Source organism: Nycticebus coucang, chromosome 5 (genome assembly GCF_027406575.1).
Source record: "Nycticebus coucang isolate mNycCou1 chromosome 5, mNycCou1.pri, whole genome shotgun sequence".
NCBI classification, from domain to species: Eukaryota; Metazoa; Chordata; class Mammalia; order Primates; family Lorisidae; genus Nycticebus; species Nycticebus coucang.
Window position 1 is genome coordinate 118,746,041 of NC_069784.1, and position 13,366 is coordinate 118,759,406.

The following is a 13,366-nucleotide window of genomic DNA, read 5'->3' on the forward strand; positions in this document are numbered from 1 at the left end:
AGTGGCAGTCCTTCTCACAGCTGGATGGGATACTTAAAAAAAAAAACTTCTTTGTACAGTTTTTTAAAGATCCTAATTTATGGGTGGCGCCTGTGGCTCAAGGAGTAGGGCGCCGGTCCCATATGCCGCAGGTGGCAGGTTCAAACCCAGCCCCGGCCAAAAACCACAAAAAAAAAAAAAAGATCCTAATTTACTCATATAATTAAAAATATCACCTTGTGTCTTAAAATGTTATTCGAATAAATAGAATACTTCGGCAATATATCAGTTGCTCATATTCCATTTTACATCATGAAAGATAAGATGCGTTCACGCCACTTAGAATTCCTCAGTGTCTGTGACTGCTGTGTACGTAAATAGCACATTCCAGGGCGGCGCCTGTGGCTCAGTCGGTAAGGCACTGGCCCCATATACCGAGGGTGGCAGGTTCAAACCCGGCCCCGGCCAAATTGCAACCAAAAAATAGCCGGGCGTTGTGGCGGGCGCCTGTAGTCCCAGTTGCTCGGGAGGCTGAGGCAAGAGAATTGCTTAAGCCCGGGAGTTGGAGGTTGCTGTGAGCCGTGTGAGGCCACGGCACTCTACAGAGGGCCATAAAGTGAAACTCTGTCTCTACAAAAAAAAGAAAAAAAAAAAAAAATAGCACATTCCAAGAAAGCCGACCCGCTTTGTCCTCATAAAATGTAGAATGACCCTCCAAAAAGAAATGTGTTGGCTACAAAGAGTTCATTAGCATGGAATATATCTGAAAAAGAGTATTCTTTTTATAGACATTTATTTTAAAATATGTTGAAAAATTGAATCAAATATTTTTGGAGCCCCCGAGGCACTCAGCAGTCCACAGTTTGACCAAATAACCACTAACTGCTCACCTGGCACCGCCTTAAAGTGATTCCAGGAATCCAGATAATTCTGAGTATTGGTTAGCTTTAATAATGGCATGTATTGTACAAATAACCTCTGTAAGGCAGAAAAGACTGAGGCAAGTGTCCCTAAAGGTCTCGCTCACCATTGAGAAGGCACCGTTCTGCTGTGATTTTCACACTGTTTGTTGATTCCTTCAACAGAAAATGCTGGAGGGTGGAACAGGTCAGGATGTGTCGCACACAGAGATTCTGACGCAAGTGAGACGATCTGCCTGTGTACCCACTTCACACACTTTGGAGTTCTGATGGTAAGGGGGGAGTTTCTCCGCTCCTTTAGACCTGATGTCATTTGGGAAAGCATTCCTCTTTTTTATCAGTCGACCTTCTTAGGTGATGTTCTGTTGAATTATTTCCTGAATAATTTTTACCTGAATCTTGATTCTTAATGAAGAATCTAATTCGTAGCAATCATAGATTATAAATATGTGAAAGTAATTATAGAAAAGAACTTGTTCTTTTTTTTTTTTTTTTCTCACAGCATTAGCTGTGATGATAAATAATCCCAGGAATAAGAAAATGCCCATGAAACCCTTGGGTTAAGAGAGAAACAGAGTCAAGGAGACAGAGAGGAGGAGAGGAAAGGATGGTGAAAGACGAAGAAAACATTAAGTGATGTTTACTTGGAAGGGGACAGTGAAGAGTGAGGCCAAAACTTTTTCTGTCATCGCTCACTCCGGGTATTTGAAGGTCACGCTGTGCCAGGTGACCCCCACCCTGGACACTGTGGTCTGTCAGGACAGACGAGCGGCTGGGACGGGAATCCAGCCTTCAGTCCTGCTGGGGAGGTGGTGGGCGCCACGCATCTCTCACGCTTAGGCCTCCGTATCACTCTTGCCTTTTTTCCTGCCTCCGCTGCCCTGGCCCTGTGTCATTTCATTATCCAGCTTGCCCAACAGTTTTCAATAAAAATGAGATCACATCCTACCAAAATTTCAAGATCCACCCCATAGCCAAAGACTTGTTTGAATTCATCCATAGACTTACACCTATGAGTATAAGTAAACTTTTGACTCTACACACATTTTCCTGGGGGTTCAGGGCACCCTATGTCTTGTATAGTTTCCACAAAGGGACCCAACCTCATTTGTTTTTTGATAGGAGATGGGAGTAATGTGAACCGAGGCAATAAAGCTTTTCAAATGAGAATCACAGACATCAGGTCATGTTTATCACCTCCCTGAAATCTTACACACTTCCTCCTGGGAGACTGAGCGGAAGCAGTGAGGAGACGGGGTGTAGTTTTTGGCTCTTGCATCTACTTGGCCTATGTAAATGACCATCGTCAGTCATGTGGCAACACAGCACGTTGTAATTTTCCTGATAGTTAAACTATAGCGTGTTTTCCCTAAATAATTAAAAGAGAAAATTCAGTTTCCTTCTATGTTCTCTTTTCTCCAAAAGTGACAGCAAGTATTCTTTTAGAAAATACTTATTTTTCATGATTTCTTGGAAAATGGTGTGCATGTTATTAAGTCAAATATTAAGTCAACTATACAGGAATGGTGGCATACACAGGAATATTAAGTCAAATATACAGGAATGGTGGCATACACCTGTAGTCCCAGCTCCTCAGGAGGCTGAGGCAGGAGGATTGCTTGAGTTCAGGAGTTTGAGGCTACTGTGAGCTATGATCACCCCACTGTACTCCAGCCTGGACAACAGAGTGAGACCCTATCTCTAAAAAAAATAAATAAATAAATTTATTCAAAGATGATTTATATACTGCCAGAGTTTGGCTGCCAAGTACTTTGAATAACCAATTCCTTCATATACTGTTTAAATAATATTATGAATTTGTAATTGTATGCATTTTTATAGATATGCATTTTTAGTGCTATCTTTGTGTTTTCCACCGGGACAGCATTTGTAGTATTATAAACTTCTGGTAGAAAAGCTTTCTGGAATTTATCCTTCTGGTGATGTACCCATATCCTTTTCAATTTTCCAGACCATCCAAGACTTTGTTAAGAGATTTTCTTGATTCACAAACTCTTTATTCATTTGTATATGATATTCCCAGAGTCCACATTGTACAATGACACATTTACCATATAAGAAATTAAAGAAAATGTATTCCATACCTATGGTTATATCTTCTAATGTACAAAGTAGTCTCTTTGTAGTAAAAAATTTTAAATATTCTTAACATTAGAACATTTTTATATTGGTGAGTTCAGAAAGATAAATATTTTCATTCTCTATAAGTATAAAACATGAGAATTATGTTTAAATATGTAAACGGGATTATTAAATTTAGTTTTTTATTTTAAATTCTGAATTTTATTGGGTTCCAAGGCAACTAACTGTCTTACCAAGATAGGTTTTTCAAGGTAGTGACAGGTCACTTGGAGAACCTTCAGGACCATGACTCACTTTTGTGGCCTGACAAGACCCCGGAGTAACCAAAATATTGATTGAGGAAGCCCTTCTGTGAGTCAGGTGGCTCTGACTCAAAGCCCGTCCCGTGTCCCTGCATGCCCTGTGTCCCTGAGTGTCTTGAGGAATTCCTGGGGGTGAGTTGGTGAAGGCCCTTCACACTCTCAGTCCCTGCTTGAGTTTCATTACTTTGTGCATATTGCAGAGTTGCAAGGATGCCGTGCCTCTTCTTTACGGCATCAGTCAAACCCAGCACTGACTCACGTTTCATTTCACACACACACAGCTTACTCAAGGAAAAATCATGAAACATACTTGTTTGCATACTTAAAACTTTGCTGGAGGGACCTGGTGGTTTTGCTCTTCCAGTTAAACTGGTGTACAAAGAGCTTGGGAAAGAACTTCATGTTAGAAAAGAATGTGCAACTCCTTCCTGAAAGAAAGCTGCATGTGTCTTACTGGCATGGATCCCCAAAATACGATAACTGGAACCTTCAGTGTTGATTTCCTTTGTTGTGCTTAGCCACTGATGTTGAGATGCTCTGATGTTAGCAGTGAACTCTTCTAGTGAGACAATCTTTCTATGAAGAGAGGGTTTCTTATGCCTGCTGTTGACGTTCTATGTAGGACCTTCCAAGAAGTGCCTCCCAGATGGACGCACGGAACACCAGAGTCCTCACTTTCATCAGCTATGTCGGGTGTGGTATATCCGCTATTTTCTCAGCAGCAACTCTCCTGACATATGTTGCTTTTGAGTGAGTATTTTCCTGTGTGTCCAGCCCAGTGCAAACTGTTTCAAATGTCAAGAAAAAGATTGCCTGGCCTTCCCAAAGCATTTCTACACTTTGTGAATCACATAGAGTGGTGGTTCGGTTTTAATGTTCAGGTTTCTCAAAAGATGCATCGTGCAGCCTGAATTTTCCAGCTGCGGAATCTTAATTTATAATTACTGTATTTAGAAAGTGTACTCCAATCTGTTACAAATGATGAACATTTAAGTAAAAACGGTGTAAGATGCTTTCTACATGGTAAAAGATGAAAACGTTTGCTTTACAAAACTTATAAAATTGGTCTTGAAATGGGAAATTTTTTAAAAAGATCCTTAACTCATTAAAAAATCAAGAAGGTTCACATAATGTAGGAAAATTGTTTTTAATAAAAGTGTCATTCTTACAACTCTAGAATTTTTCCTGAATTAAAAATGGTCTATTGAAACGAATTGGGAATTGGTGAACAATTAGAAACAGTTTTGAGATAAAATTAATATTTAAAAAGTCTCCATGACTTGCCACACACTCGTACATATCTTTATCCCTCCTTCTTGTGGAACCACATCAGGAAGATGGTGCTCCCTTGCCTGCTGCGCACACCTGTATACGATAGGAATTGACTGGAATCTGTGGCGCAAGTATTCATTTACAAGGGTGGTGATTGTCTCTATTTCTTTTTTCCTTCTTTAGGAAATTGCGAAGGGATTATCCCTCCAAAATCTTGATGAACCTGAGTACAGCCCTGCTGTTTCTCAACCTCCTCTTCCTCCTAGACAGCTGGATCACCTCCTTCGACGTGGACGGACTCTGCACCGCCATCGCGGCCCTTCTGCATTTCTTTCTGCTGGCAACATTTACCTGGATGGGGCTAGAAGCAATTCACATGTACATTGCTCTAGTTAAAGTATTTAACACTTACATTCGCCGATATATTCTAAAATTCTGTATCATTGGTTGGGGTGAGTCTCTTCCATTTTTTCCCCTTTTATTTGTGCTAATTTATAGGGTATATGTGCTTTTTGTTACATGCATAAGTTATGGAGAAGCCGAATCAGGGCATTCAGACTTTCACCTGGATAACATACTTTATACCCATTCACCCATTTCTCATCATCTTTTTTCCTGAATTTTTTGGGGTTTTGTCTTTTCTGTCATGAAAATTGCCACATTCTCATAGGAGGATCCTTATTTTTAAAGACTAGTTAGTGCCGTTGAGGGAAATTTTAAAATTGTGACAGATATGGATTAGATAGACAATTCCTAAGGAAAGGGCATCTTCAGAACTGTGTGTTTTAAAAACTATTCAATGGCACTCATTAAATTCAAGAGTATAGGGAAAGCCCTCACTCCTGAGTCACCACAGACTTATTTCCTGAGCCCAGAGCCAGCCCACCCAAGTCTGAAGAAGCAGCTGGCAGACAGTGGTGCTTTTCCATCCTGCTTTGAAATAAGAAAGGCCAGCTCAGACTCCGCACTCATCCGTAGACACAGCCTATTTCTTGGAAATGAGAAAAAGAATGTTATTTTTGTGTATGTATAACCAGACTACTTACAGAATTTTTGCCTTGAACTTTTTAACATGCATCCTCAGTCGGGCCTGGATGGTTGGGATCATCTGGTGAAGCTCCTTCCTTTATATGGGTTTTGTCCGGCATTCTAGAGTTTTCTCATCAACCTTTTCAGATGGAAATTTAGAAGTGAGAGATATTGCCAAGACATTCAACACCACCTCGGGAGGCAGTGAAAGCATCTGTCGGAGAAACAGGGTGGAATAGCATTTCCCCACAGAAATTTGCTTGGTGAAACAAGTGATTCTTTTGAGAAAGAAGACTCTAAAGACTTTATATGTCAATGTTCTCCCCCCACTTTTTCTGAGGATTTTTCTTTAGGTAGGAAAGGCAAAATAAACTGCAGTGACCTCGTCGTCTGCCACTCCGCAGCCTGACAAAGCGGCGCTAATGAAACCACATTTCAGTTTCGGACTCTCTAGTGGGTCCCAGAGACAAACTGAATATTTAAATATCTTTCATTTAAGAGTATGTTTTGATTGTTGTCAACGGGAAGTTGGGCACATTCCATCCCAAGGCAGGGATTTTGTTGTTTGTAACCAAGTTGACACTTGTAAGAGGTCTGTGATACAGAGTGTGTGCCTGGACGCGCACGCTTGCTTCCTTTTTTTCCTATCCTTGCCATTATCAGTCTTATAAAGCAGTTGCAGACACTTCAAAGGAGTTGTCTGTGTCTTTGTCTTTATATAACAGGTTTGCCCGCTTTAGTGGTATCAATTATTCTGGCGAGCAGAAACCAAAATGAAGTCTATGGAAAAGAAAGCTACGGAAAAGAAAAAGGCGATGAATTGTAAGTAATAGACTTTTTGAGAATGTATTTATGGTGGGTTATCTGTCCTTTGTTTCCTGAAATGCAGTACAAATTTCACGCAAGACATGAGGCTCTCGTTTTACAAGGCTGAAGTTTATTCACACGTCTTTGCTAAGGTCTCTGCTACGCAGCAGATGATTGTACCCGAATGCCCTGTGATGCTCCAGCCACTTTCCATACTTACATTCTACTCTGCCAGCTGGGGAATTCAGGGGCTGCCTGAGATACTGTCTTCTAGCCTGAGAGGACCCAGGCTATTTGAGGAGATTTCATAATACTCCCACCTTCTGCAACCCACACACATCTTCAGGAGAGTTAAATAGCAGTATCTGACAGTGAATGATTCCATGCCAGTGTGAGTGTTATGTAGAAATGGAGAGAATCAGGAAATCAATGAGTTCTTAAATAATTTGGAAATTTCCCTTCAGACCGTGACATCCATCATTGAGTTTAAGGTCCTTATATTGCTCAGTTTGGGTAGTTCCAGCGTATTTTATCAGTCACATCATGGGTGCTCAATAAGTATTTGTGGATGGAAAGAATTACTGAATGAAGCAAGAGCTTATTCCTGACATGAGCCCTGTGGTGCCCCCATCCACACACACTTTATAGGTGAACAGCACTTCTGTATCCTGTCAGCCATCCAGTGTCTGTGCCACTCCCCCATGGTCTTCCCTTCTCTTACATTTCTAAAGTCACACTCAAAGGGATCTTCAAAAACTGGAGCAAAATACGGAGCTAGGTCAGGGATTTCCATGATTTTAGGGGAACTTCCATATGTAAAGAAAAGTTAGCTCCAGGGACAAGCAAAATTATGGTAGGGGCCTTTATAATAACATTTATTCAAAGTAGAAGTCAAAAAGTAAGTTCTAAATAAGAGAATTTAGAGAGTTGGTCAACTCCTGTAGGACTTTTTAGTAAGTTGCTGTGCCATAAGCAACTCTCATTTATTGAGAATTTGCCATATGCCAGAATCATGTTGAGTTCTGGGAGTCAGAGATGTTCAGGACAGCTGTTGCCTTTGTGGAGATTTTTGTTCCTGTGTGGAAGACCATTTCCACTGGAATTTTAGGATGGATTTAATTGCCTTAAATCATTCATCTGTTTTTTGAGGTACCCAAGAATTTCCATAGTGTTGATTAGGCACAAAGACACCTGCAAATTGTGGTATTTGTCAGCTTTCCTCCTAACATAGGAGGAAACTGCATACTACAGTTTCCAAATGTCTTTCATCAACTGTCTGCTCTGTATATCACTCAAGTATCTCTTCTCAATCTCATAAGAATGTTTTGTAATCAATGTAAACTTTGTAGTTGTGCATGAGAAGTGTCCAGGTGAGAATCTCACAGTTCTATAATAAGGTCTTGCCTTATTAGAGGCCAGTGATATTAATGGGAGTTATTATGTCCATAGTAACAAACCCACAACTACGTGGCCAAAATAAGTTTAGGAATTTACTCCTCACAAGTGACAAGAAGTAGTAACCATTGGCATTGATTCTATGGTTAAAGTGTCAGAGCAAATAACTCTGTGGCTTGCGTGGCCACTCTCTCCTGGATGGGGATGACCGTCAGCTCCAGAACTTGCTTCTGTGTTAGAGGCAGGAAGAGGGAATAAGGGCCTTGTTGGGTCTATCAAGAACAGGTGTCCTCCAAATCCCTCAGCAGACTTCGGCTTCCCTATCATTTTGTCACACTGCCATCTCTTAAATACAGAGCCCTAAAGTGAGTTCTCAACTCTTCCATTCTTCATGTACAGACACACAAAAGAAAAGGTTAGACATGGTTGGGGGCAAGCCAAGCAAGAGTGTGTTCATAGAATGCAAAATTCAAGAAGGCTGCCTTGCTTTCTTTTTAACACTGATTGACTTAAATAACTAGACATTAAGCTTGTGGCCATCCATAGACAAACAAACAAAAAATTCACTCAGATGAAGGCCAAAGAAGCAAACTGAGGTCCAGGAACTTTCTTTTTTCTTTTTTTTCTTTTTTTTTTTTTTTTTATTGTTGGGGATTCATTGAGGGTACAATAAGCCAGGTTACATTGATTGCAATTGTTAGGCAATGTCCCTCTTGCAATCATATCTTGCCCCCATAAAGTGTGACACACACCAAGGCCCCACCCCCTCCCTCCGTCCCTCTTTCTGCTTTTCCTCCCCCCCCCATAACCTTAATTGTCATTAATTGTCCTCATATCAAAATTGAGTACATAGGATTCATGCTTCTCCATTCTTGTGATGCTTTACTAAGAATAATGTCTTCCACTTCCATCCAGGTTAATACGAAGGATGGCGTTTGAGAGAGAAACCTGCAGTAGTCCAGAGGAAGCCAAGTAAAGTTTGAGGCAAACAGGGCCTGGTCATAAGTCTCTTTTTCTTTCTCATTTCTTCTTCTTCTGTTTTCAGCTGTTGGATTCGGGATCCAGTGGTGTTCTATGTGACCTGTGCCGGGTATTTTGGAGTCATGTTTTTTCTGAACGTTGCCATGTTCATTGTGGTGATGGTGCAGATCTGTGGGAGGAACGGCAAGAGGAGCAGCCGGACCCTGAGAGAAGAGGTTCTCCGGAACCTGCGCAGCGTGGTCAGCCTGACGTTTCTGCTGGGCATGACGTGGGGTTTTGCTTTGTTCGCTTGGGGACCCTTAAATGTCCCTTTCACGTACCTCTTTTCCATCTTCAATTCATTACAAGGTAAGATAAATTGCATCTGGGCAATTTTTGCTTTCTAACTTAGTCATATTTGCGAGCAGCTTCACTTTTGGACAGATGCCACATTAAGTTTCTATACCACTATTCCAAGTGCGGAGCGTAGTTCCAGACGCAGTGTGGTCACTCCTTAAAAATGCCTTGAATGAATACATGGCATAGAATGTCAGTTTTACTTTTTTTTTCAGTGATGTACCCTAAGTATATTAGTATACCTCTCAGATAGTGAGTGCCACGGCATCAGCCTGGCTCACAGCAGCCTCATACTCTGGGTGCAAGAGATCCTCCTGCTGCAGCCTCCTGAGTTCAGCTGGGACTACAGGTGCCTGTCACCAAAGCCCTGCTTAGTCTTATTTTTAGTAGAGACAGGGTATTGTTCTTGCTCAGACTGGCCTCATACTCCCTCTGACCTCAAGTAATCCACCTGCCTCAACCTCCCCAGAGTGTGAGGATTACAGGTGGGAGCCATCCATTATGCCTGGCCTCCTTGGCTTCTTGAATATTACAGTGAACAGCAACACTTTAATCCAGAAACTTTTGTCTTTTTATAAGTTATATTGAACTTTTCACAATTAATTCAACAACTTAACAGTCATTTGCTCATGGCCTGCTTTATACAAAAATGCCAGGATTCCTTCATGGAGCGTACAGTCGTACTTCTTAGGCCGTCATACATTCCATTAGTGTACTTTATAATGGATTTAACTTTTAAGCTTAAGCGAATATAAATCTGCTTTTTGAAAATTAAATGACATCTTTTAAGATATTGACTATACCCTGTGTTGTTAAAACTCCCTAATGTTCAGAAGCATCATGAGGCCAGCGTTGTAAAAGAAGTTGGGTGCCGGAGTTTGGAAGGGTTTTGAGCAGAGCAGTATGAATGGTTTAGTGGAGCCCTATCAGTCATGCCTTTGCAGACATGTAAGGAGGAAGAGGGAACCCAGCTGAATAAAGCTGCGCTGGAGGAACCTCTCCCAAACGGTGGACGAAAGTCTACACTTACCTGCAGGGGAGGATTGTTTACTACAAACCTCTCTGCCTCCCAGGTCCTTTATTAGCTTATGAACTGCAAAAAAAAGTCTCCCATGTGGTAGGTGCTCAATGACTATTTATTAAATGAATGGATTGCTAAAGAAAGAACCCTTTACGATGGCCTAAGTCCAATCAGAGGCTCTCCTCACGTAAATATATAGTAATTAGTTCAACAAATTTTATTCAGGTTCACTCTCCCATAACAGAGGCGGTGTGTGGGCTCATTATCTTCAGTAAGTAGAATAATAAACCTCAAGCACAACTCCAAAAGTTGTAGCATATGAATACACTGAACTAGCTCTGTAAAGTGAGTATTCCCCCTATTTAGTATCTTCTGTAATATACAGCATAAAAGTGCCTAAATAAATATTGACAGGAGTGTCCATTAGCATTACAAATTCCATGGTTTTATATTTAAGGATTGTACATGAAAGGCGCACTGATCTGCCAGCCCAGCCCTGGTTTTGCTTTTAGAATTTCCTGGCAGTTTCAGTAACCTTCAACAGCTACAGTTGTCTGTTCAGCTGTTTCCATTAATGAGAATTGGGATGTTTTATTTTTTCCCAGCATGGGTCTCCTGTCAGGAGGGAAAAATGTTGTAAACCATCAAGTCAGTGTTCTTCATAAATCACTGACCTTTAAGACTGATTTTAAATTATATAAATTCAGAACAGATTTCTGTGTATTTAATGATGTTAAAAGCACCTCCTGAAAAGAAAATTTAAAATAAAAGGCAGTGATAGAGAGAACATGAGTCTGCTGACACTTACTAGCCAGGATTATACAAAAATTTCTCAGGATGCTATGGAAAAGTCACTTGATAGTTTTTTATTGGTGAGTCACTTTCTGAACCTTCTAAGAGAGCTTTTTTTGTTGGAAGTATGTGCTTTATTAAAAGAAGCATGTAGAATTTAGACAGTCTAAAGCAGGGGTCCTCAAACTGCGGCCCACGGGCCACATGAGGCGGTGTGATTATATTTGTTCCTGTTTTGTTTTTTTACTTCAAAAAAAGATCTGTGCAGTGTGCATAGGAATTTGTTCACAGTTTTTTTTTTTAAACTATAGTCCGGCCCTGCAACAGTCTGAGGGACAGTGAACTGGCCCCCTGTTTAAAAAGTTTGAGGACCCCTGGAAATAATTCAGTGAATACAAAGTGAGCTCAAGTACTATGTGGGCAAACTACATTATCTATATACATGGTCTGTGTGTGCGTATGTGTGTTTTTCTTTTCCTTTTTTGGTATTCCTCATCCCACCAAAAAACTTAATGTGGTCCCTTTGGTTCATGGAGCTTGTATTTTCGTAGGGGTGATTGATATTAATCTAATACACTGCTATTTTAAAAGCACCTTGCAGATTGAGAACGTATTCCGGAAGATGTGGTGTCCAAACTGATATCTGAAGGATCAGTAGGAATTAAGTAGATGAAAGTTGAAAGTAGGAGGAGGGAAAAGAATATTCCATGTAGAAAACACTTCATGGGAAAAAATGGGTTGTGGTTACTGATGATAGCATGTGTTTAAGGAATTAAAAGACAGCGCACATATCCTAAGAACAACAGAAGGCAGGGTAGTGATGGAGCAGAGTGGCGTAAAAGAGAGGCAAGGGCTAGAACAGAAAGTCCTGGGTGTAGATCTTTATAAAAGCATCAGGGAGTCTTTGAAAGATTTAGGCACTTAGAGTGACGTGATCAGAGATGCACTTTGTAAAGGTAAAGCTGGGCAGAATGTGGAGAGTGGGTTAGAGCCACCTCGTAGTGTCTGTGGGAAGAGCAGGTAGGAGGCTCTTGCAGCGTTCTGGGAGAAGGTGACTCGGTATTTTAGACTGTGGTGGGGGCAGGGGAGCTGGAAAGATGTGACAGAGTCGGGGGACATTAAGGAAGTATGCTGCACTGAAATACTCATCATTGGTTTGATCATTAAACTATTTTTCTAGAGTGATTAGCATGGGGGGGTGTCTTCTTGTTTAGTTCGAGTATAATAGTAGAGTTAACAGATTCCCAACATTATAAGATTTAACAATGGCTGAAGAGGTAGAATGCAACAAAATATTCTGAAAACTAAAACTGCACCAAGCAAATTTTAATCTCTCTGAAATTTAGCTTGTACTTGAGCATCTAACAGTCATCAGAGTCACCGTGTGTTAGGGATGTGGGACCTGTGGGAGCCACAGGTGTTCGAGCTGGGTCTACTGTGCTCTCAAGGCATATATATCCAAGGAAAGGCTTTTCCACATTTGTTCATTTCTTTAAAAATTTGATATGAACATGTTCAAAAATCCATTTTATCATTCATGATTTTGGAAACCTATTTGGAGGTGTGTATGTGTTCAAGCACATATACAGGTATGATTGTATACGTACACACATAAATTCAAATAGCCTATATATTTTTATTTCTATTTGCATGTTTCATGTTTATTTCAGTATATATTTTTATTTTAGTTCTATATATTTACTTTTTGTTTAATTATATAATTACCAAAAATTGTGTTAAATGGATATTAGAAAATTATTATAATCTGTGTGGTTATAATTAAAATTTTACATACTGGAATGAGTGAATGAAGTCATGAATTGAATCAAGGCTAAAACCATGTTTATTGTTTTTTACTTTTCCGTAATATATTTCTTTGTTGTTCTTACTGTTTCTACTTCACTTAATTAAGTTATATGTAATCAATTCATTGTTTTTTTCTGCTAATATCTGAAGATAAATACACTTCTTAATATGGTAAAATGACATATCTTTCTGCTTTTGCTATTTTTGCTACTTTCCCAGGATGAAACTAGCAGATAATTGCATTAAATTTTTAATTTCTTTCTAATGAATACAAGTGCAGAAAATTCTCTTCTACAAATTACTATGGGAAAAAGAACAAATGTTTGACAAAATTACATCATAATTCACATACTTGAGTAAATTATCCTTCAATAATTCATCCTGAAGAGATAAAAGGCAATTCCTGGTTATTGAAATCTTGGTCAGAGCCCTTTTGGACATCTGTCCCTTGATAATATCATCAATGTACTTTGCAGGATTGAATCATGCTCTAAAATAACAGACATGCACATGGCCACTTGTTATATGAGTGATGAACAAGAGCATCTCAGGCTATAAATTTTGTTTGTTAACCGTTCCAAAGTATTTGACGCTATCCATTAGATTAGGCTTCTCCGGTAACA

At 40.0% G+C, this 13,366-nt stretch overlaps 1 protein-coding gene across 5 annotated transcripts in view; it reads left to right on the forward strand.

Annotated features, from left to right (window-relative positions):
* The window catches only part of ADGRG6 (adhesion G protein-coupled receptor G6), a 148,943-nt gene that overhangs the window by 113,668 nt on the left and 21,909 nt on the right, over positions 1–13,366 (forward strand). For all 5 annotated transcript variants that reach the window (XM_053591183.1, XM_053591187.1, XM_053591185.1 and 2 more), the window contains 5 exons: positions 1,065–1,171; positions 3,927–4,054; positions 4,760–5,028; positions 6,331–6,427; positions 8,853–9,136. In XM_053591183.1, the coding sequence (XP_053447158.1) occupies positions 1,065–1,171; positions 3,927–4,054; positions 4,760–5,028; positions 6,331–6,427; positions 8,853–9,136 (885 nt within the window). The remainder of the gene's footprint in view (positions 1–1,064; positions 1,172–3,926; positions 4,055–4,759; positions 5,029–6,330; positions 6,428–8,852; positions 9,137–13,366) is intronic.